The 24,959-nt window shown below is 38.3% G+C and overlaps 1 protein-coding gene across 4 annotated transcripts in view; it reads right to left on the minus strand.

The window, feature by feature from the left end:
* Positions 1 to 2,850: 2,850 nt before the first annotated feature.
* GSK3B (glycogen synthase kinase 3 beta) overlaps positions 2,851 to 24,959 on the minus strand; it is a 219,520-nt gene continuing 197,411 nt past the window's right edge. For all 4 annotated transcript variants that reach the window (XM_037158775.2, XM_037158777.2, XM_037158776.2 and 1 more), the window contains 2 exons: positions 15,082 to 15,180; positions 2,851 to 3,534 (listed from right to left, as the gene is read on the minus strand). In XM_037158775.2, coding sequence (XP_037014670.1) covers positions 3,467 to 3,534; positions 15,082 to 15,180 — 167 coding nt within the window. In that variant the 3' untranslated portion in view covers positions 2,851 to 3,466. The remainder of the gene's footprint in view (positions 3,535 to 15,081; positions 15,181 to 24,959) is intronic.

Below are 24,959 nucleotides of genomic sequence, written 5' to 3' on the forward strand. Positions count from 1 at the left end.
TTGAAAAAAGAAATTAAAATGACATTTCGCCAAAAGGGGTGGAGGTGGTAGGAGGGTGGGAGGAGGCTCGGCGGTGCTCCACGCACTAACCGCTGGTATCACACTGTACAGCATTTCAGACCGCTGCCGATCAAAATTAACACTAGGAAGAAACTGATTTATAGAAGCCAATCCTCTGCCTCCCATTTGTGAGGGCAGGAGATGAGGGGACAGTGCGCATGGATACCTGCTGTGTGTAAGACCCATGGCTAGGGTTTGAGAAAGAGACGAGCAAAATCGAATCTGTTGAAATCCTCCAGCTCCAGGGCTCCCTGGCACCTGAAGTCCCTGGATGGCCCAAGTCTGAAATGAAAGCAGTCACTGCTACCGAGGAGGAAATGGGCATTCAGAACCAAGACAAAGGCAGGGCTCAAGTGAGGTGACACTGTGAACGTGGTTTCCTGCCTCCATCCCAGGACATGGTATCACTGAAACTCACCGGGAAGGGCACGGACACTGTTACGAGTGAGCTATTATTTCAAAGGGAAAAGGGTGCAATAGGGAGATGTGGATAGGGAAACCAATTAAAATTTAAAAGATGAAAAAAAAAAAAAAAGCCAACCAAAAAACAAAAACCCAAACACATGGAAGCAAAGGCACTCCAAACTATATAGATACACTATACATTGCTAGAGTTATTGTTACAATAATACAGGCCGGTACCTACTGTACAGAGTTAAAACTATATGGCTTTAAAAAGCTCGTCTACATTTTTGTCTGATTATTAAACAGAATCACTGCCCTGAACAGTTAACTTTTTGCTCATTAATAACAGTTCCTGGGTCCACATATTTACATACAAAACAATAAAACATAAAATTTAAAAACATTGAAAGAAAATATAATGTACAAGCTTGAATTTGGTGAGGAGCTTTTTATTATTATTATTAGTAGTAGTATTTACAAAAAGATATTCAGAGACCTGGATCTCACTTGTATAAAAGAGTTCTATGATCCCGCCATGATACTTGAGAAAGAAAAAAAAATCATGCATCTCAGCCCTCACACACAATAAATGAGAAAAGTATCTGACTTCTCTTCTCTCACCCCATCTACTGGGGGTGGGGAGGGGAGTATTCTGTAAAACATAGATTTTTATGCAATCCAGCCAGTATGCCAAATCTAGGTGAGTGTCGGTGTCCAGATGTTTAGCCGGGCAGTCTGGTCTGGAAGCAGGTCCACTTCTGTCCTAGACCTGCTCTCCACCTTCTTTATAAATCCACTCTGAAAATGGTCTGTCAAAGCCATTCCTTCAGGATCATGTTGCCAAATACTTTAAGACATCTTTCAAATCTTATTAGCTCTCAAAGGCTCATTATGAAAGATAAAATTCAATTTGGTTTGACTGAGTGTGTTTCCTTTCTCACGAACTCTGATATAACCAGAGGTTTGAGAAACCCCCTTTGTGGCCTAAGAGCTCAGCTACACAGTGAGTGAAAACTAAGATGGCTCACAGTTGCCTTTCTGGGTACTGGTTCGCTTCAGCAGGCAGCAGGACTCTCTTGAAGAGTCACATACACTTGGGTGAGAAGCAGTACAGGGTGTGGGGCTCTGCATGAGGGCTGTCAAGAGACTCTACTTCCAAATCACCTGGAGGGCAAGACCCCCAACATGACGTAAGGTGGCAATGAGAAGGGTGAAGGAAGGCAGGTTATACACAATCTAGGGCTCAGCCCAGCAGCCCTACAGCCCTCAGCTAACCTTGGAAGGTGTGCAGGGAAGGAGCGGGTCGGAGGGAAAGGCGGCCATCACTCAAGTGATCTTTACATGTAAAGTACAACTGATTGTGCCTTAAAGATTCATAGGTCAAGTAATGGCCCTTAAGCACCAAGGCGACTAAGGTTCATTTTAGAGTATATAAGGCCCACATAAATGTCAACCTTAAAAGGATAAAACAAACTAGTTGTGAAAATCTATTTCCTCACTGCAAACATAATCCTTCAATCCTCCTTGCTTTCCAAGGAATATTGCTTTTTCTTCAAAAACAAGAGACTGATTCTTACACCATTCACTGACACATAAAACACAAACAAAAACTCTTAACTGGATATGGGCGGAAACACTCTTCTCACTCTTCAAGCAGTCATTTTAGATACTGTGGACAAATAAAAACAAAACAAAAAAGGCAGTATTGAATCTAAGTATATATAACACATATACACACATTTATATAATTTACTTTCCTATAAATTCAGCAGGTACAAATGACTTTTTTTGTATCATTTTGATGTGTAGTTTTTAATATTCCTCCAACTGAAATCATAATGGCCTATCTGACATGCATCAATAAATAAAATTTAAAAAGCATGAGGTTAAAAAAAGCTGAAATTAAATACAGATTCTAGATTTGGATTTAAAATTAGAACTATGTATAGAATGTGGCAATTTCTGCAAGCTGAATCTGTAATTTAAAAATATGAAAAATTAACCAGTAGACTGTTAGTTACAGTTCACATTATTTAACTATAATGTCTTCTCAAGTGTATCTTTCCAAGGGAAGCATTTTAGAAAAAAATCTGGACTAGTTCATTCACAGTGGTGAGATCGTCCCTGGTTTGTCCCCTTCTTCCAGGTCCATTGGCTTTTGACCTCTGCAGCCATAGTGGCCGGCTCAATACCCTTTTCAGTCTTTCCCTGGGTCACTAGTTTACATCTGTACTAAGATTTGCAGAGAAACTTTGGCCAGGCAAACAAAGATCCGCCTGTGGAGTAGGCAGGCGCCTCCTCTGACAGTTCCCACACGAGTCTCTCCACCACTAGCACTGATTAAGAGCATAATAAAACTTCTAACATCAATCAGGAATCTTCCCCTTATAGTTTCTAACTTTATTGACTTCCCTGGGTTACACACAATACATATTTCCTTATATTTTGTCTGCCGCACCTGCCACCAACAGGCCAAAGGCAAGTCTTCAAACATCCGAGGATATGGATTAATTTTACAAGTGACATTTAAGTCCCCATTGAATTACACCTGCTAAGCTCCCAACCAATTTCAAGCTGTGCACTATACCAAAGTCTTCCACTTGACTTTAAAAGAAAACAAAGTTTAAAAAAACTTCAGCACAAAGTTTCTTCTTTTGTGGAAGGGGCATGAAGCAGGAGACCTGTTTTTAAAGTATACAACAGCAGACTTTGGATAAAAAGATGGTGGTGGGAGAGAGACTGTGTGTCCTAGTGCTCCGCTTTTCCCTCCCCACCGCCCCTCCCATCCCCTGGATCTCCCTCAAACAATGAAACTGGTTTGTATTTATAGGTATTTTACAAGGTTAAATAAGAACAACAACAATAATAAAAAAATGAACACTAAAATGAACAGGCTTTTTTTTTTCCTCTTTTTAATTTTCTTTCCAAACGTGACCAGTGTTGCTGAGTGACACTCAAGTAACTGGTGGTTTCTCCTGTGCGTCTGGCTGCTTGGGACTGTTCAGGTGGAGTTGGAAGCTGATGCAGAAGCGGCATTATTGGTCTGTACACGGTCTCCAGCATTAGCATCTGCAAATCAAAAGTCCCAAGAGAGTGCGTGAGCAATGCTGTAAGACCCCAGAGAGAAAAGCACCCTGCTTCAGACTGTGAGCTGTGTGCTATTCCAAGTTGTATCAGAAATGTTTTAAATATGGCCATTACTATGAAGTCTGAATTTCTTTCTGCTTGGAGCTAAGCCCATGCCTTGGCCTGGTCCTGGTGCAGGATGATACTGCCTTTGAGTAAGTTACAGACTCAGATGGCCAGGGACCATTTCTGTCAAAGCTCTTGTTCCAGGTGGATTAGCAGTGTGTATGAATACACAGGTGGAATCTAGCACAGCTGGGAAAACCTCATTAAAAAGTTCTAAATCATGCCATCTGTCTAACTGGGTAAATTGGGTGGAAGCAATGAAAGGAATATGGTCAGTGTTGAGAGGCAGAAGTGCTATGTGTAAATCAAGCTCAACTGCTTACTTTCTAAGTACAATCCATCTTCATTCACAGTATTGGAAGACAATCAGCTAAAAAGGAACAGCCACTGTAGCATCAATTCACTTACTCAATTCAATGAAGCATCTTATTGTCAAATATTTTGGCACTGAGCTTATTTTGCCTCATGCTTTGGAAATATGTGTAACTTTATAACTAACTTTAACCCCTCTCCCCTCTTTTAAAGGTCCGATATTATTTCACAATATCGTGAACGTTTAAGCAGGCACTTGTGTCCATATTAGCTCTCCATCTCTGGTAGCCAATAGATTGCTATTTCAATGACTTAAATTGCATCTCTGTCATCTCGCAGATGAACGGGAATATCGTGCTTGGAAAATTCTCCCAAATGCTTCACGCAAAGCCCTGAGCGGCAAGAGAGGTGGCTTGACTGGGAGAGACAACTTCCAAGAGCCATCTCCCCAAAAGTCACACTATCCTTGACCATCAAAGGCTGGTGACATGAAAAAAGAGACCCAGTCTCCCCTCCCCTCCTCTCCCTCTCTCCCCACCCCCTCTCTATGATGTTTCTACTTTGAATTTTTAATTAGGGTGAGAAACAAAAGACCCAAGGACACACAGGAACTTTTAAAAACTAGCTGTTCAGTTTATAATTTCAGTGATTTCCCACCCTCAAAACAATCTGTCCTTATGTACATTTAAATCAGACTTTGGGGAAGAAATGTTTACTCTCCTAATTTGAATGGTTATGTTGAATTCACTCAATTTTCTTCAAAGCAGCTATAGCTGCTTCTCATCCTGTTTTCATGCAAACGATTGCAGACCGCATGGCATCTGGGTCCATGTATTAGCTTACTGCTTGTGGCATGGATCCATATTCTCTCACTGGCACTGCACACAAACAGGTGGCAGGAGAGAGTATATGATACAGAACCTATTCTCTAAAGGCAGGTAACCAGCCTTTTTTCTAAAAGTAGTAAGTATCTATGTCTAGTGAATGCTTCATTGATGACTCCTGGTCCTTCTTGGACATGCCTTACTTAGCAGGAGTTTTACTCTCAATGATCACATAAATTCTGTGCATCAATAATAGCCTAACATCAGTTCCCATCCAGGCCACAGGTTCCTGTAAGGCTTTCCCAAGAAAAACACTCATTTTCATAATTCAGGCATAGGCTGCATTAAACAACAGTCCAGAGAAAGCCTAAGAGGCCACAGAGCTATTTCAAGACTGATAACATTCCTCACAAATCCAAGGATATGGTGGCATTTCTTGTGCTTTGGATGACACTCAGTACCTATACATGACCATCATCAAATAGCACTTCTCTTCCACTTTCAGTTTGTGAACATGACAGGTAAAACTGTCATGTTTTGATTTTCCCTAGGAGTTAAGAGATTCACTAATCATAAGGAATCTGTCTTGCTTGCTCATGATATCAGCACATATACCAGCACCATTAGCAGCTCTGCCATGGCAGCCATCAGTCAGCTCTATCGGCCAACACCAAGACTTAGCTACTACTTGGTCATCCAGCCCATTATGTTAATTTGTTCTTTGGCAAAATCCCTTTTAGCTAATAAGTGGCAAATATCCTTTCACTGGCTACTACTTGTGAGCTTATGACATTCCCCAAACTAGCCCCACCTTCCTTGGATAAATTCAAAGACTGCTTGTATGATCATAATAAAAGCACAAGTCTTATAAGTAAGAATATAACAAAAGATACATTTACCTTCTGAACAATACATTTGAAAACACAATCATGCTCCTCAGAATTATAATTTAATGATTTCATTTTTTTTCTGAATTATTTCCAAATCAGTTGATGAGTAAATTTTTACCAGCTAAATTGTTCTTGATACAAATGTTCTTGATACCTGAAGTCACAGCACTGTGTTTATGCATCAAAAAACAAACAAACAAACAAAAAAAACCCCTTTGCTTAACGCAATGTTACCTCCACTTAAAATAAAATTACACGGGTCTTCACTGAGAAAAAGAACAGACTCTTCTTTTTGTCCAAAGTGCAGGGAGGAGAAAACCAAAACAAAACAAAAATGTGAAGCTCTACAAACTCTACAAAAATATGAAGTTCCAACAGATCACTTGGCTTACTGACTGAACAAAACTACATTTCGTAAATAATTCTCGGTACAAGCTATTTTGTTCCCACTGTCAATTCTGTAAACTTATTTTACATAATTGAATTAATATGGGCCTTCTATGAAATCATGCTCATTAATTAAAAAATTCTGATAAACTGCCACTTGACTTGGATGTTTATGGTAATTTCTGTAACTTTTCTTCTCAAGCATTTGAACGGTAACTCTTTAAAAGCAGCAAAGCTTATTCTGCTTTTCCTGCATTCCCTTCCCTGGTAACAGTGATGTCACCTGCCATCATGGTTTACAGAATGGGCTAAGATCTCTTGATTACAAAACATCCAATCCAACTATGAATCACCAAAGGCTGAACGTACAGTTTCTTGTTTTAGTCTTGAGAGATGCTCATCTGATATTTACAGTGACAATCTTTCTTAAACCTAATGCAATTCCACAACTATTTACTGAGTATGAGATCTAGTTGTACAACTTAACAGCTGTGTGATTTTGGAACAAGTTACTTAACCTCTCTACCCCTCAATTTCTTCATCTGTAAAATGGTGGTAATACCATCTGTTTATTAAGTATGTATGGCCTGCGAAGTGCTTAGTATAGTACCTGGATTATAGTAATTGTTGAATAAATGGAAAGGTAAAAGAGGCATCAAAAATAGTTGAGTGAGACTTTAATAACCACCATCGCCACCATCATAAATATTAGTGACAGCAGTTAACACCTGAGTGCTTATTACCAATGTGCCAGACATCACAGTAAATACACACTGCAGGCTTGTCATTAAGCCCACACAACAACCCCAAGAAAAAGGTACTTACTGCCTCCATTTTGCAAATGGCAAAATGGAAGCACAAAGAGATTAAGTAACATGCCTAACACTGCAGGGTTAACGAGTGGGAGAGCTGAGCACAAAGGGAGCAGAGGAAGAGACTGATGACTGTTAGGGACAGTAGGAAGCAGCAGAAAAAGATTTCCTAGCAAAGGGAGAAAAGAACTTAATTTCATTCAAACCTAACCCCTACGTAATCCACCGTAAGTGCTAGGAGCCTATTTTTATTATCTAAAAGGCTTACTAAATTGAACAAATCAGTAAATTCATGTTAAGAATTAAAGGTATATTTATTTTACTTTCTAATTTTCCAACAGTCTGTATGGGGTATGCAGAAATACCAGTGTTTTGGAAAGAACTATAGAGCTGACAGTTCTATAGACTTCCTAGCTTCCTAGAAACCATTGCCCATTACCACCCCTTTAATGCTGCTACAGTCCATACTAACAAATAAGCAAACCGAGGATGTCCCTGGGGGGAATGGAGAAGAGAGTAATTAGCTTTGGGGGAGGAAGGTATCGCATCATCCTTATACGTGGTGATAGACAGCCTCAACGTGTCATGACTCTTGGTGCCCTAATGTAGCCCCTTCCCTCAGTGAGTAACATTGGCCTGTCAATAGAACACTGCAGAAATAATGTGTAACTTCCAAGATTAGGACATAAAACCCACTGTGGCTTCTCCCTCCTCCTCCTGAACACTTGGAGAAGCCAGCTGCCATAATGTGAGACACTCCTGGAGCACTATGGAGAGGTATACATGGTGAAGGACTGAGGCCTCCTGAGAACAGCTCTCAAAGACTCACCAACCACATGAACGGACCATCCTACAAGTGTATTTTCCAGCCTCACACAAGCCTTCAGATGTTTCTGCAGACCTGGCTGACTTTTGACTACTACTTCATAAGAGGATCCTGACCTAGAACTATCCAGCTAGGTTGCTTCTGAATTCTGACTCACAGAAAGGATATTTACTCTTGTTTTAATCTGTTAAATGCTCGTGTATCTTGATATGTAGCAATAGACAACCAACATACACATAAGTCAAAGAACTTGAATGACAGAGTTTATGCTCAAAAGCCCATGAGAGCACCGCTGATCAAATCCTTTTTGGGACGACACAAGACACCAAAGTGGCTTAAGCTCTACACCAAAGTGGCTTTAGTTCTTTCAATAACAACTGAAATTCAGACACCAGTGAGCCAAAATAGTCCACCAGCAAATCTGGAGGGCTTGTCAACAAGACGGTTCCCATGGGATGTGCCAGCAGCAGAGGTCTTAGTTGCTCTGAGTAGGAAACTGAAGGCCGTGAGGACACAGGAAACATTTTCATCTTTTAAGTTAAAAAACACCAATTTAGGAATAAAGAATAAGAAAAGGCACAGAACATAAGCAGCTGACTTCAGGCAAGGAACCAAGGAACACTTGAAGAGCACCTAAAAGGTCTGAGAGGACACTCACCAACTTAAAAAAGATTTTACATTATTTTTGGAGGTGAGGGGAAAAAACCCCTAGAGTAAAATTTTTGTCTTAATAGCAAAGAACATGTTTTGCACAAAAAGAAACAATTTCCTAAAAGTGATACTTAGCACTGCTCTGGTGAAATGACGACTAAACTGGCTTGACTTCAGGTATCTATAACAGGGTGGGGGAAAAGCAGGTTTATAGTTGTTTGTATGGAAAATGATACAATAATTAGTAAATAAGAGAATGACAATACTCTGTTTGACGTACTTGCAACTGTAAACCTACTTTTGCCCCATTGAGTACATATGAACTCACCAAGTGAACTTGAAACCCTAACACGGGATAGGTACCAGCTCACGGTGTCAAACCAGCACATGTGGATGGAAGCCAATGCGGGGAAGTAGGTAAAGTGCTGCACCCTGAAACAGACAGCCATGTTCTTTGGCTACCAAGTTGGTAACAGCTGACAGTAAACATGTGTACCCTGTACCTCTAACCCCACTCTCAGCTGGCTAATGGTAAGGTAATGGAAAAAAGGAAAAAATGTGTATTGCCAGTGGGCAGTGTAAACTGGTACAGGCTTTCTGGAAGGAAGTCTGACAACATGTACTGAATTCTTCACACCTTTTGGCTCAGAAATTCTACTTCCAAAAAGTGGGACACAACCCAAATGTTCAAGAATAAGGAATTAGTTACATTATGATACAGGTTTAGAATACCAGTTAAATACCATATAGCCATATACCCCCACACCCCGAAGAGCATATATACATACTCTAAGCCCATTCATACACAGACTAAAATATAAAATGTTACCTTTGATTATCTATGGAAGTGAGAATATGGAAGATTCCCCCCCAAAATAAGTATATATTATGTAGTTAATAGAGGAAATATCTTTTTAAAAGCTGTATAACTTTTTATGAAATTCCACATACATGAAGGTTAAGATAAAGAGAAAACAAAAAGGACAGGCTGGGGAGAGGGACCCCTGAAGGCATGTGTACACTGAAGATGACAACTGACCAGGGTACGAACCAGCTTCAGCTGCACAGTGAAAGTGGCACAGAAACACAGCGCGAGGGGAGTGGGAGAGGGCACGGGAACTGTCGTTTTAGAAAAGTGAGACTTTGATACGCTGACTTAACATGTCACCCTTCAAAGTCAGTGGAAACAATGTGAGAAATTGTTCTGGGTTTAATGTGTTCAACTAGAAAGAACTGGTTGGTGAGAGAGAAGGTAACATGAATTCTGGGGTGAAAGTAACTGTAATAGTTAAGGAAAGTGATCTTTGGCTAAAACTGAACCATGACTTGAGCAAAATGAATTTCAAAGTTCAGAGAACCAACAGGTATGATTTTACGGCTAGAGTCTTCAAAAACAGGCTAGTAACTGACAAGAAAGTAAAGTATAAAAAACAAAATTCTAACCAAGCAATTGCAAATAATCTCAAGGCAAAAAAGAGAAGAACCAAGGAAATCAGCCTAAAAAGGGTTTTCTCATCTGAGCTTATATTAAAACTATGTAACTTTAAGAGGAAGGGCACACAGCCAAGGAAGAACAGAAAATTAACGATGTGGACCTGTAAGAACAGGCCAGGATTGGTTTATACAGCGCAACAGCAAAAGGTTTTCAAAGCCAGTTCAAGAGAAGTTAAGCACCCCGACTAGGTACAAAGGCAGAGAAGACAGACCCAGTCCGACTCCTATCATGATTCCCTTTTCTGTCAGAATGGTTTTCAACCTGGAAAGGGTACAACAAAAATCCTGATAGATAAAACGCAGCCCAAGCAGGGTGAGGGTAATCTACCCATGGAATTCCCTTTAAACACAGAACCTATATTGGCAAGAAACAAATTTTAGTATGGACTACAGAAATTCACAGTTTACAAATATTGAGGCACTAGAAATTTCCCTAAGTCTTAAAAAAAGTTTTATTTTCATCTTTGTTACACCCTTTGATAAAAAAGTCTAAAAGTTTTCTTGACAACAGCCAAATATTTCACAAAGTTTTTAACAACATGACTATATATATTGTAAGGTTGGTCTGTCGCTAAGCAAACAAGAGGGGTAACCAATCACCCAGAGACCATCAGAAGAATAATCAATCTTTAGTAAGCTTTGACCGGTCCCATTTAAATTATTTTATTAGTAATTTAAAAAAAGGCAAAAGTAAAACAAAACAATCTCTAGTAGGCTCTGCCTTGTTCTGTTTGGTAGACTTTATTAGTTGCTTGGATAGAGGGGAAAAATTAATGTGTTGATGAAAATGTGCAGATAGTATACAGTTGTGTAGAAAACCTAATACCCTGACACTTCAGAACAGGTTAGGATTTAAAATTCTCCTTAGTATGGAGGGGATGTTAGCCACTATTAAAATTTGAAGTACATGTGTGTGTACAAATTGGGTTGGTTCTATGTAACTCCAAGGCAGAATCACTGAGTGGAAGAAGGTACAGAGGAACAAATTTCAGGGTGAAAAAAGGATAAACTTTCTAACAGAGCGACACAAGGATGAAATATACTCATTCTTCTGGTAATGAGCTTCCAGTTACTGAATATACATAAGCATGGGATAGATGACTAGTTCTCAGTAGATATGAGAGGTGAACAGAAATCAGTTGTCAAGTTAGTTTTAATAAAAAGAACCACGGCACTGAAAGAAAGACTGAGTAAAGAAAGACTTCTCCTTACCCAGAAGACTGATACGCAAGACAAATACAGAGAAAGACTGCTCTAGTTGAAATTCCCTACCACAGCTCACAATAACTACTCTGGAATCAGATCAGGTAATCTCTGAAGTGGTTCAAATTTGATTAGAAACACTACAATTTCTCAAGATTTATTACTCTAGATGGTCTAGATGAATGGTCTCTCAAACGGAGTGAATGAGAGGATCTATTGGGGGTGTGGAGGAAATCAGAACATAAATGCACACACATACACGAAATTATATTTTATGGGTTGAGAGTAGCAGTACCTGTAATTTTCAAGAGTTTGTCATGTTAGCCAGAGCCGTGATGAACATGCTCCCAGAAACTGAGGCATTTTAACAATTTAAAAAGAATGCAAACATTTTTGAGAGAAAAAACCACCCCCACTAATTTAGTATTACTGTTTTAATTTTTGTATATTTCTAGCTCGTCCGTATCCAAATGCAAAGTGGCCTTTGGGGAATCATAAACAAGGTGCATAAAGGTTTTTAAAGATTTTCTCCACATAAATCAGTAGGAATGTTTCCACAAGTGTCTATAAGTTTTTAAATATTTTACAGTTACATAAAAATGGAGATTCACAATGTATTAAAACCATCTCCTACCATTGGTCATTCAAATCAGACTGGCTCTCCTTTTTGTTATTATATAATATTTATTCCTATTCCTATCTCTGATAACAAATAGAAAAAAGTACATAGTAGCTTTTTTCCTTCTCTTAGGTATATCCTGAAGATAAGACCCTTAAAGTGGGATCAGTGACCTAAAAAGTATGAACTTTAATGGTTCTTGCTATATACACAGTAATGCTCTTCAATGGTCTTAAGTCACTACCTGTACCTTGAACAAAACACTAAGCACTGTGTCTGTATATTTTGTATCTTACCTCTTGTAACTATGCAGTGCGCAGTTACTATTCCTGTTTTATGGCTAAAGGAAATGAAGCTAAGGGAGGCAACAGAGAGAATGTGTAATTTAAGGTCTTATTAAATAATATCATTCACACCACCAAATTCTTAAACACACACACACACACACACACACATACACACACACACACACACACATATTTAAATACAGGCAGCCATTAATATCATACGATCAATCCATTCATCTAAATCAACATTTCCTGAGGTATGTTTGATGACAAACTTGGCTCCTACTGCTTTGGCCCCAAAGAAAACTTTTCCTTTAACTATACTGTGGTGTTATGCCTTTGGCTCACACTGAGGGACACTTAGAAAGTATCCATATGAAACTTACTATTACATTTATTGTTGAAACGGTGATGAGAACTTCATTAACTATATTTCTTACAATACCACAAACCAAGGGCCCCAGGAAGCAATACTTATCAAACAGCCGGGCCAGAAACACTTTGCTTTTCCTAAGTCAGTGGAGTACTTTTAATCTAATAAATAATGGGAAATTTTATCAGATAACATTTATTTACTTTTGCCACTAGGAAGCTCAGAACAACAACTGAAATCCTCGTTGGTAGCTCTTAAGATATTCAGGGCATGCACTTCTCTTGACTAATTTTAGCTCTGCTCTGAGCCTACTATTCCTCTGCTAAACTCCCCATGCCCTGATTTTCTTCAGCTTTGAAGTCAATTCTCAGGATCACAGTCCAATGCCAGTTTCTCCATATATGTGGAAATCTAATTTCAATAGCTATAAGAATATATAGATATAGTAAATGTATGTATGTTTGTGTATATAAACACACACGTAAAGCAATGAAGTTTTTTTTTTTTTTTTTGGTAACTACTATAACCTGAATCAAAGCAACATAAAAATAAGTTTACACTAGCATCCTACTAGGCAGACAAATTGCCTAAAAACCTTAGTTTACTTTAACTAGTTTAGTATATCACTTGAGAAAATAATTTAAAATGACCTAAAACTTACCAATCATAATTCTTATTTTTACTCACAGTCTAAAGCAATTCTAACAAATCTGTGGAAACTAGTTTAATAAGCAAATGCAGTTAGTTGACGGTTGGGGTCTATTTCAAGTTTTGAACAATTAACGTAATCTATCTTGTGATTTAGTAAGTTTATTAATAGCTCATCTAAGCAATCCACCTTCCTTCTAAATAAATAGGCCACATATATATTTTAAAAACCCTGTATTTTACATTAAAAATTTTTAAAGCACATTTCAGTACATTTTCGTTTTTACAAAATTACTCTAGGACAGCACTGCCACTCATTTCACAGAAATGAGAAAACTAGTGGGTCAATACTAAAACTAATAAAGTTCAAATGACTTTCTCAAGGTAGCATATGGTAACAGAACTAGAAGTAGAGAAGAGACCCTTCTTTCCAGACTTCTTCTGGAACAAAGGTAGGACATGGACTAGCACGAAATGTTTTTAATCCTCACGAGCAACATTCCAAAAGACTATGACTGGACAGGAGATGAATTTTGACCTTACTGTCTAATAATGAAAGATTTTTACCCCCTGCAGCATAAATGCTCTGAGGCAAAAATGGGTATGATCCAATTTAGTTTAACATAATAGATAATTTAATAAAAATAAAGTTATCTCCTGACATCTGCTTTTTGTAAGAACAAAGGGAACACCAAATTCTGAGCCTGACTGTGCTACCTAGTATATTTCTAACTTCATTTTAAACAGCACCCATGCATTCTTTGGAGGATCGTCAATTCACTCAAGGGTTGAATGTTTTCAGATATCTGCAGTAACAGTGGCTTGTACTAAATCAGACCCCACCACTGACTGACGACAGGACCAGCAGTACCCTTACCCTGGCAGACCATGAGGGTTTTCTTCTTCTTTTCTCGATAGACAAGATCTAGTTACATTGTGATCTTAATCTTAGATAGAGATACCTGCATTGCAGTTTTAGCCCTGTTGAATGATTAAACTCACCAATCTATATTTTATACTTCCTAAAAATTTGCCTCTCAGTATGTTAACGTAATTTACATTTAGGTTATTGGGATCAAAGTGAATTATCTTCAGTAACATTATTTTTGTGCAGATTGCTTTCTGCTATCAGCATCTCATTTGATATATATGAGTTCTGTCCACAAGGTATCCAGCCATGTAATATAAAAAATAGAGACATTTATTGAAGAAGATACAAGAAACATTGTATACCCGGCAATGACACCTCAATCCCCTTTAAAGTTGACACCTTGGGACCTCACACAGTTCTCCCAACTGCCATCAGCTGCTTTGCTGTATTTTCCTGAATCTCATTGACTGTCTGAAATCTCTTCCCTTTCAAAGGTGATTTTAGTTTTGGGAAAAGCCAGAAGTTACAGGGCAAATCTGGGCTGTAGAAGGGCTGAGTCACCTGAGTGATGTGATGTTTTGCCAAAAAAACTCTGCACAAGACATGATATGTGAGCAGGCGTGTTGTAACGAAGCCACCAATCGCCATGCCCACAGCTGTGGCCTTCTGAATCATCTGAATAGTTTCTGCGGAGGATTGTTCAAGCTTAATGCTAAATTTGATGCTGATTCATTGCTCTACTTGCTCAGTCATTTTGAATGTGATGGCCACACAGTACACATGCTCACTCGATGGCATCTACCATCCCCACTGACTAGTACAGTGAGGTCATCATTGTTCATACATCCTAATTCCGGTCCACTCTCCTTGGCTGCCAGATTACATCGATGTTGTACAAACCATTCTCCTTATAAAAACAACAGCTGGACAATTTCCAGACAGACCTTATATTAATCAACGAATTATATAAAAAGCATGACTTTTAAAATAACAAAAAAATTAAATTACAGTAAGATATTTACACCTTACATAAAAAGTATTTGTGGGGTTCTTTAGTGCTTTGTGAAAATAAAGCACTATTTTATTTACATTTATGCATTCATACGGCTGTGCTGTTACTCGTACTTGAAGGTATGAAATGTTCACACGTAGCTGAAGAAATGAAATGGAGGTAATCATGTCTATTTTTTTTAAAAATATTTTTACAGAAGAGACTTGTGTTCTCACCTGAGGCTGCTGTGGCATTTGTAGGCGTTGAAGCAGCTGCTTGAATCCGAGCATGAGGAGGAATAAGGATTGTAGCTAGAGGTGGATTACTTGACAGTTCTAAAGAAGAGGTAAGACATGTACGTTAGAGCTCTTTTTAACTTTATGTGTGAAATTACCTTACAGGTAACAATTCACATAAGATACTACAATAAAACACTGATTTAATAGGAAAAAAACCCCAAAAGATGCGATAAACCTCCATTTGAGCTAAATCAATGAGCTACAGAGAACGCACACAGAAATGCTGCTGACACATAATCAAGACACTTTCTGCTAAAATGAGAACATGCCTGAGAACTGAAGCTATCTGGAAGAAGGTACTGCCCAAAAGCTTGAGAATAAGCATTAGTAAGATTTACTTCCATCCTTCATTAACTTAAATATAAGTTTGCCCAAACTACTCTGATAATATGTGACTGTGGGAATTGAGGGTGATGGTGTCAGAGAAAAAAGAATATGACTACAGGTTGTGTGTCTGCATGTGGATGCACTCCTAACTGTAAGCAAACAATCTACCCAGTTGTTTATAAGACAAGGGCAGATAAGATCTATCCAAATGATAGTGGAAACAGGATTTAACAGTCATCTTTGTAAAGTTTCACTGCTTTTACTAAAAAATGCCTTAATTCTATCTTGTTTTTAACTCAGTAAGATTGTTATACTGTTACCTTTAAAAAATATTTTCTTAATTATGCTATTACAGTTGTCCCAATTTCCCCCCTTTGCTCAACTCTGCCTGGTACCCCCACTGCCTCCAGCAATCATACCCTTAATGTCCACAGGTCATACATATAAGTTCTTTGGCTCCTCCACTTCCTATACGATTCTTAACCTCCCCTGTCTATTTTGTACCTACCATTTATGCCTCTTACTACTACTCCCTGTGCTTTCCCCTCCATTCTCCCCTTTCCCCTTCCCAGTTAATAACTCTCCAAATGATCTGCTCATCTATGATTCTGTTCCCGTTCTGGCTGTTCACTATTTTTTGAGATTTAGTTGTTGACAGTTGTGAATTTGTTGCTATTTTAATGTTCATAGTTTTGATCTTTTTCTTAAATAAGTCCCTTTAACATTTCATGTAATTATGGCTTGGTGACGATGAACTCCTTTAGCTTTATCTGGTCTGAGAAGCATTTTATCTGACTTTCAATGATAAATGATAGCTTTTCTGGATAGAGTAATCTAGGTGGTAGGTCCCTGCTTTTCATTACTTTGAATACTTCTTGGCAGTCCCTTCTAGCCTGCAAAGTTTCTTTGACAAATCAGCTGACAGTCTTATGAAGACTCTTTTGTAAGTAACTCTTTTTTTCTCTTGCTAGTTTTAAGATTCTCTATTTTTACCTTTGGCATTTTAATTATGATGTGTCTTGGTGTCTTCCTCTCTGGGTCCAACTTGTTTGGGATTCTCTGTGCTTCCTGAACTTGTATGTCTATTTCCTTCGCCAAATAAGGTACATTTTTCAAAATTTATTTTTTCAAATAAGTTTTAAATTCCTTGTTCTTCCTCTTTTCCTTAGGGCATTCCTAAAATTTGGATGTTGGTATGTTTGGAGATTGTTCCAGAGGTACCTTATACTATCCTTGTTTTTCTGAATTCTTTTTTTCTTCTTGCTGTTCTGGTTGAATGCTTATTTCTTATGGTCCAAACTGTTGATTTGAATTATGGCTTCATCTCCTGCACTGTTAGTTCCCCACAGACTTTTATTTCACTTAGTGTAACTTTAATTTCTTCCTGCATCTTTTTTATTTTTGTTGCCATACTCAATGAGTTCTTTGAGAATCCTGATCACCAATGTTTTGAACTCTACATCTGATAGGTTGGCTATTTTCATTTTGTTTAATTCTTTTTCTGGAGGTTTGTTCTGTTCTAATATTTGGGCCACATTTCCTTGTCTCCTCAATTTGGCAGCCTTCCTGTGTTTGTTTCTATGTATTAGGTGGAGCTGCTTTGACTCCTGTCTTAGTAGCTGGCCTATCGTGGTTAAGGCACCTGTAAATTCTGTTGGGGGGAGCCTTAGGTAATTGCCAGGGTGAGGCAATCTGCTTCACCACTTTTTGGCTCTGTGTCAGGGTAGGTGATTCAGTTTTTGGAGGTTTGCCCAGCACATGCTCTATGCGACTGGTGCCCTTCCAGATGTTGCCCTGTTGCTGAATCCCAGAGTGGGTGAGTTTGTGCATGTTCTAATTTTGTGTGGGACCTTTCAGTGGAGTCTCCTGAAAATCCAGCAGTTTCTTATGCTGCCCCTACCTCCACTGCTTTTTACAGCCAAAAGTTATGGAGATTTATTTTCTTGGAGCTGGAACCCTGGACTGTGTGGTCTGGAGTGGGGCTGGGATTGCTCATTCTCAAACTATCCCTCCTGATTTTTATCCACTACATGAGAATGTGGGACTGCCTGTTCCACTGCTGCTGCCTCTTTGCACCACACCATGTCTCTGTGCTCCTCTGCCCCTCCTACCCATCTGAATGAATGTGGCTTGTTTAAATCCTTGGTTGTCAGACTTCTATACAGCTTAATTTCTGACAGTTCTGGGTGTTACTTGTTTTGAGGTCTAGTTGTAATTCTTTCTGTAGTTTCATAAGGAGGTGAAACATTTTTACCTATGCCTCCATCTTGACCAATTCAGACTGCTACTTTTTAAAATTTTGAAATAAGCTTTTTACCTGCATGTGGAAAGTTTCTCACAGTTACCTGTATATAGACTGGTTTTCTTTAAAGAATCTAGTTTTTTACATGAGCCATAAAAATAATCTTAAGATGATATTGGGTGGATCTAATGATATAAACAGATAGCAAGGAGTGGTGGTGAGCCTGTACATTTAAGCACCTGATGATAACGTTAGATAATGTGACTGTTCTCCCAGCATTTAACCAGTGAGTGTTCATTTTCACTTTAATAAATGTCATAATTTAAAGACCATACTAGCACAAAAGGACATTATCCTCTGAGCTACAAGCATACATCTTGGAAATTCATGGATATGGCACAGAATTTAAAAAATTAGTAAATCATTTTTTAAAAAATCCTTACCAGAGAATATGCTTATTGATTTCAGAGAGTAGAAAGGGTGAGGGGATGTGGAGAGAGAGAGAGAGACAGAAAGATAGACACAGACTCTATGTATATAGAGAGAAGCATTCCATACGTGCCCCAACGGGGGATCAAACCTGTAACCTTTGGATGTGTGGGATGATGCTCCAACTAAGCGAGCCACCTAGCCAGTGCCCAGTCTTTTTTTTTAATTAAAATAAAATTCACATAAAATTAACCATTTTTGAAGTATATAATTTAGTGGCATTGAGTGCATTCACAATCTTATACAACCATTAATTACCCTCTATCTAGTTTCAAAACATTTTCATTAACCCAAAAGGAAACCTCTAAACAGTTCCCATTTGTCACTCCCTGCAGCCACTAGCAAGGGAATTAATGTTTTCATGCATTAGTTTAAAAAATGTTTTCTGGTGCAAAGCCCCACCAATACTGACTTACTCAACTTGTTACCTAAATATTTAAATAATACCCAATTCAACAAGAAAAAACAAGCTGATGCCAGTATTTATAAAAAATGAATAGGAAGAAAAATTATCTTTTTTTCCTTAAGACTTAGGCCAGCTCATCAAGTAACGGTCTTCCCTTGGAAGCCAGTTGGAAAACCACTGCCCTAATGATCAGGTTCAAAGAGATGCTGTTTCCTCATTATCAGCTTTAGTAGCTGTTTTGATTTTTATTGAGGAGCAGGAAAATCCTATGCTGTTTTTATTTCAAGTCAGGTCAATTTTAATCACAATCTACACCTAGAAAAGCAAGAGAATCCCAGTTGCCATGGCTGATGACTTATCGTTCTAGGAATAAAAATGAATGCAGGATGTGGTAGTTATTCTCAGTAACCTTAAAAGAAAGTCAAATTTACCACCCTCCTGAAGATAAAAATCTGCTAAAATAGAAAGGCTCCTTTAAAATTCAGCCGGTCATTGAACAATAGTGAACATGAAACAGTGTGTTAGGTACCAAGATACAGAGAGAGAAAACATTAACTGTCTTTGTCTGATTAACAGAAATACAAAATAGACAACTAGACAAATAAGCTGGAATGAAAGGCATTCAACCTGAGGATACAAGCACTTTCAAATTAAAAGATCTCAATGACTAAGGGGTCAATATCTACAAAAATAAAATTAAAAAGAAGGATAACTAAAGATTTTAACATAAGATATTTTTGACAAAGCTACTTTTAAGATAATCTTTAATATAAACTGAATATCAGGGTCTGTGGTCATTTTACTCATGGTCCATGCTACCCATCTGCTCCCATTTGTTACTCTCTTTTACCCAATCACCATCTTTCTGTGTATGTGTGTGCTTAGTTCAGAAGCCATGGTGGTTTTGTGTCTTATCCTGCGTAAGGGTACACACACACACACAGAATGGGGGGATGTTGGGTGGGGGGGCGGGGCGGAGAGAGTGCAGTCATTTTTCCCCTAGGTAGTTACCAGTCATTTGGTAACTACCCCCTGAATTCAGGGGGAATCAGTAACTAAAGAAAAGAAAGAAGGGGAAAAGTGAAGAAAATTAGAGGCACAAAAAGGAGAAGCTACGAAATCCTGGAGGCTCTGCCACATCCAAAGACACAGGGAGAGAATATAAGTCAAGCCCACAAAACAATCAGAAAGACTAGGTTTTTAACCTAGAGCTGCCAGTAAATGGCCTTTTTGGGGGGAGTGGGGGATACTTCTGTGAACTCTTTTGAACCAAACATCCTAAAGGTGAAGGAATTCTAAACTGAACAATCACTCATAGTTCTATATCCCTCCAACCTCTATCTGCTGTCCTCTTCTCTTCCTTAATTACAGGTATTCTTAAGGTCTACTGCTTTCCATCTTTTAGCTCTTCTCTACTTTAGACAGCTTGTTAACTGTCATAGGTTTTGTCTGTGTGAATGAGGAAGCCCTCTTGTACTCTTGTTACAGTCCTGTTCTCTATACTGCAAATCTGTCTCTTTGGTTGGGACAGATTATGGGCACTTCTGTGGGGCTGTCAGAACTAGTATGGTAGGTTTGTGTTTGTGTTTTGCTTGTAATAATTAGTATTTACTCTCAATCTCCCTGTCTATCTATGGATATAAATTGTAAGAAAACTGAGGCCATGAGTATGGACACAAATAGCAGTGAAAGAATGCAAAAAAGGATGACATTTTGGAGGACAGAAACGAGAGAGCAATAGAAGTTTTCAAGATCAGGAGAGTGAATGTATTCTTGAATACAGAGAACTGGGGTACAGAAGAGATTAAAAGTAAAAAGTAACATAGTATTTATTTACTAAATGTGTGTGCTAGTAGAAAGGTTCATAATATTAATTGGTATAGGGCTAGCTTTGGAGAAGAGACAGAATTCTTGGGAAGAGGAAGAGACAGACTGTTACCTCAGAGACATGATTCAAAAAAATATGGCCATTGGTTCCAGAAGGTTGTAGAGAAATTAACGTATGATAAAGATTTCTTCAAACAACTGAACATGCCATGAAGTTATTCATCAGAAAACCACTTAGTGGTTTATTAGGAAATATTAAAAATGTTTTGGTGGTGTATCAATCATTATATGCTCCATAATCAAACACTTTAATACATGCACACAATTTAAAGAAAAGCAAAAGAAATTAAAAAATATGTATTTATAAAACAACCAACATAGATACCAAGCAACCGAAAGGTTAGCCAAATTCATTTAACTACACTTTGCTGCACTGCTGTTTATACTGCACACTACAGAATAAAAATTTCCATAAAAAACACTAGATAAACTCAATGATACCTGACAAAACCTGAAGTTTCCCTTAATCTACAATCTCTCTTCTTCCAAATATGAGTCTCAAAATTAACAATAAAAAGAAGCGGGTAAGAAACTTTATTAGTTTCCCCCTACCCCCCGGACGGGGGAGGATATATATGTTTGTTAAAACTGTGTAGTTTGAAAGCTGAAGATAAATTTGAGAGCAACAATCAATGTGTTAACGAGAGGAAAGAAATAACCCCTTTGATGACTAGGTCTACTTCTACAGTGCTGTAATAAAATACATAGAAGGGAATCATCTTCCTTTGTTAGCTTTGAGGGAGCTCAACATGAAGATCCCCAGAAAGGAGACACAAAAAAAGCCTGACTCTTTTTGTGTGTATCAGTCTTCTTATGTATATGTTAAAATCTCCAGTGGTTGTCTACATAGTTAAGCTGTTATTTCTCTCCATTCAAAAAGGTTTAAATGATTTAACAATGGTGTGCTCATGTCATTTGTGTACCTTTTTGAACAGTAATTTAAATGCCAGGTTGATGCATCTTGATTTCACACATTACTGAATTTTTTTTAGATAAACAAGTAACCTCCTCATTACTGCTTCTTTCCTCTCTTAACAATTTCAAAGTGCCTAGGAAATCCCTGACCAAGTTCCAAATGTTGACTATAACTTCTATACTCATTCAGAAAATTAAATACTAATTAGAAGATCAGACAAACAGTAAACAAATAATTAGGAGGCTTACTCCTGCTTCTTGGTGATACTGGAAATGAGAGGACAACATGACTATCTCAGAACTGCCCAAGAGGGAGCATTACAGCTTATAACAGTCACCTAAAAATGTCTGAGTGTGTTGGGTACTCTACATTTACAGTGGTGATACATTTTAGAAGTTATACCTGGCAAAATATTAATATTAAAAAAATTCTGATTAGAAAAAATTAGCTTTATAGCCTAAAAATGTTATAGTCAGAATTCCACTACTGATGAAGTTGAATAAGTGAACCATTACTATGAGTTCTTTTTATCCTACTAATAATAACTTTTTGAGCATTTAAAAATAAAACTGCTAATATTTTGAATTCAGGGGGAATCAGTCTGTGTTTTTCTGGGTCTACTTTATATCATGATTTTACATATCTCACCCTAGCATGGTGTTTATGTTAACATCAGTCTATGTTTTTAGCTTCATTTCCTATTTTTCTTCTCTTTCTGGAGTCAGTTCATTTTTATAATCAGAATTTTGGAATTGAAAGTATCCCTGAATATTCTTTACTCCTACACTACCTTTTTTTTTTTTTTTTAAATGAAGAAACTTTGAGATAATATCTTGGCCAAGGTCCAAGGCAGAATAAGAACTAACTTCAGCTCTGACTTACATCTTTTCATATGCAGTACTTGTTGGGGAAGATCAGAAGGAGGACATGACCAGAAGTTGGACCCTCGAGCTGAACCCAAGCAACTGGAGGATCCTCATCTGCTCCCTCGTGCTTTGGAATGTGAACTGTTTGCCTTTTCTGCTCCCAGAAGCTGTTCTGAGATAGAAATAAGGTGTTGAGACTACCTGGACTGAGTATGTGACTGGCCCCAGTTAAAGCTCCCTAGGTGCATGGCTAAATCTTGTCAGGACCTCTATAAAACCTCTTAAGATTAGGCAGGCAGGTACTGAGACCTGCTTGTCTTGCCAACCACGACAAGCCTGTAACTTCCCTTGTTTATTTAACCAGCCACCTATGAATCTGGAGTGTCTGCCTTTTTCTTTGGTCTCAGTTTCTACTACATCTGGGAAACTCCTAAGGAGGTTGCGACCCAATAAATACGGAATATTTTTATTGCCTTGGTTATTTATCATTATTACCAGCGTTTCTGAAAATGTATCTGTCCAAACTACACACAGAACTTTAAGTCAAGATACTAGTTTTTTCTTGTTTGTTTCTGTATCATTCCACATTCTTCTCAGTAGCATGACCAAAGCAGCAGAGTACACCAAATAATCTCATGGAAAATGACAATTAATTCTCATAAATAACTGATCATTTAGATCTTAAAATCTTGAGTACAGTCAACATTATTTACTATTACTCTAGTCACCTAAACTAAAACTTACTCGCCCTCTTTTAGTGCACTCATGACTTTTCTCAAGCTCTTCCTGCAGTGAATTCCCATTGGTTTAACATTTCGATACCTAGAAGAGTACAGCTTGCTTACCTAGAAAATTTACTCTTCTAGATTATTTATAAAATATTAAAGAATTCTGACATCAATTCCTTTAATAAGTACAAACAGCTTCACCTCTCATTTATTTACAGAATAACTCATTCATTTATACCCAAATTTCCTCAAGTTCACTGTCTTATAAAAAGATGTTTTATAGGCATTTTCACTCAAAAGAACACAACAGAAAAAAGGAATAGCAATGTGAAAGGTTATGGTTTAGTTTTTATAAAAAAGTGTAGGGGTACTGCAAATTAGAGCAGTTTATTAGTTTCGCTTTATGATTTGATTCATATCCTACATATAAATCAAGAGTTCCTATCTTATATAAATTTATCCTCACAATTATAAATTATAATAAAAGTCTAAAAACCAAAAAGCCTCAAATCAAGGTTTATAGCAATTCGAGAATAGTACCAGAAGAAACTTCATCACTTCAGGTGCACTGGCCATATTTATGTGAATCACTATTTCATAACAGGAAAATTGTTTTAAAATTAATTGCTACAAAGATCATAGAACCTGCTAATAATCATCATATATAATGAGTTACGTAAATAAGTAGTCTACTGCTTTCAAATGAAACAGTACAACCCTTTGATGCACTGGGCTTCTAGAACTTGCTTTTGCTGCCTACCCCAACTTGTTTTCAATCCTGTTTGCATCACTTTCTATTCTGTGACACATTCCTACACTCTGGTAAAAATCTGTTTCTCTGATCCTTTGGTGTTTTCTACTCTTCCTTTTACTATGCTTTTTAAAAAAAACTTGCTCTCTGGATAGCCTTTCTTATTTCTCCATCTGCTTTCCTCATATCCAGAAACTGTTATCCCTGAAGACAAGTCATCCACACAGGCATGAGTTTGCTTGTTGCTCTCTGGTTGCCCCAAATATCCTGCGTTTACTCTCATTTAAGCAGTTCTTCCCTCTTCTAGCCAAGCCAACAATCCGCTCTTCTTCCTTATTTGTCCACAAAGCTACCTTTCTCTAAGATAACCCAGCTAAGTGGTAGAGATGTAAACTCTTCAAACTAAATCATGTTAATTTAAATAGTTAATAATTTTTATTGACCAACCATTATCCTGTCCTATGACCACAATGCTCACTGAAATAATTTCACTTGGGTAAAATTTCATACCAATGAAATTGGGATGGGGAATATTTCTGGTGGGGTTAATTGGAGACACACCTCTAACCATACAAAACCACCTATTTCCCATATATTCCAGGCTTCGAGTAGACAAGAAATTGGGGAATAAAAAGAGGACTTCTGCCAAGATAGAGGTGCAGGTGGGAGCACTACGCCTTCTCGCACAACTAAGTTTAAAAACAACAAAGTTTTAGCAACCAAAACGCTGCCAAACCACAGAAAATTGAACTACATGGAAAACTGATAACGAATCCTTCAATCAAACCAGTAAGAGGGGCAGAGCCAGCAGCAGAGCAGGGTCAGGCAGGAAAGATCCACCAGACCAACCTGGGCACGCAACCCAGGTGCACCAGCAGCCGTGGGTGGATCCCAGGTGTGGAGAAGCGGGCAGACCCACTGAGGGCTGATCACGGTCACACATTCACACGTAGAGAAGCCGGTGAAGGAGCTAGCGGTGAGACGGACCGTGAAGTCCCCAGCTGCAGGAAGCGGCAGAGGGAACCACCATTGTCCCTCTCTGACCCCGCCCTCACATGCAGTGTCACAAACCAGCGACCTGGGTGGCCCCTCTCTGGCCACGCCCCCACATATAGCGTCACAAACCAGTGACATGGGTGGCCCCGCCCTGGTGAACACCTATGGCTCCACTCCTCACACGTAACAGGCACGAACAAATCAAAA

This window comes from Artibeus jamaicensis, unplaced genomic scaffold, assembly GCF_021234435.1.
Source record: "Artibeus jamaicensis isolate MK-2021 breed Jamaican fruit bat unplaced genomic scaffold, CSHL_Jam_final contig_3126, whole genome shotgun sequence".
NCBI classification, from domain to species: Eukaryota; Metazoa; Chordata; class Mammalia; order Chiroptera; family Phyllostomidae; genus Artibeus; species Artibeus jamaicensis.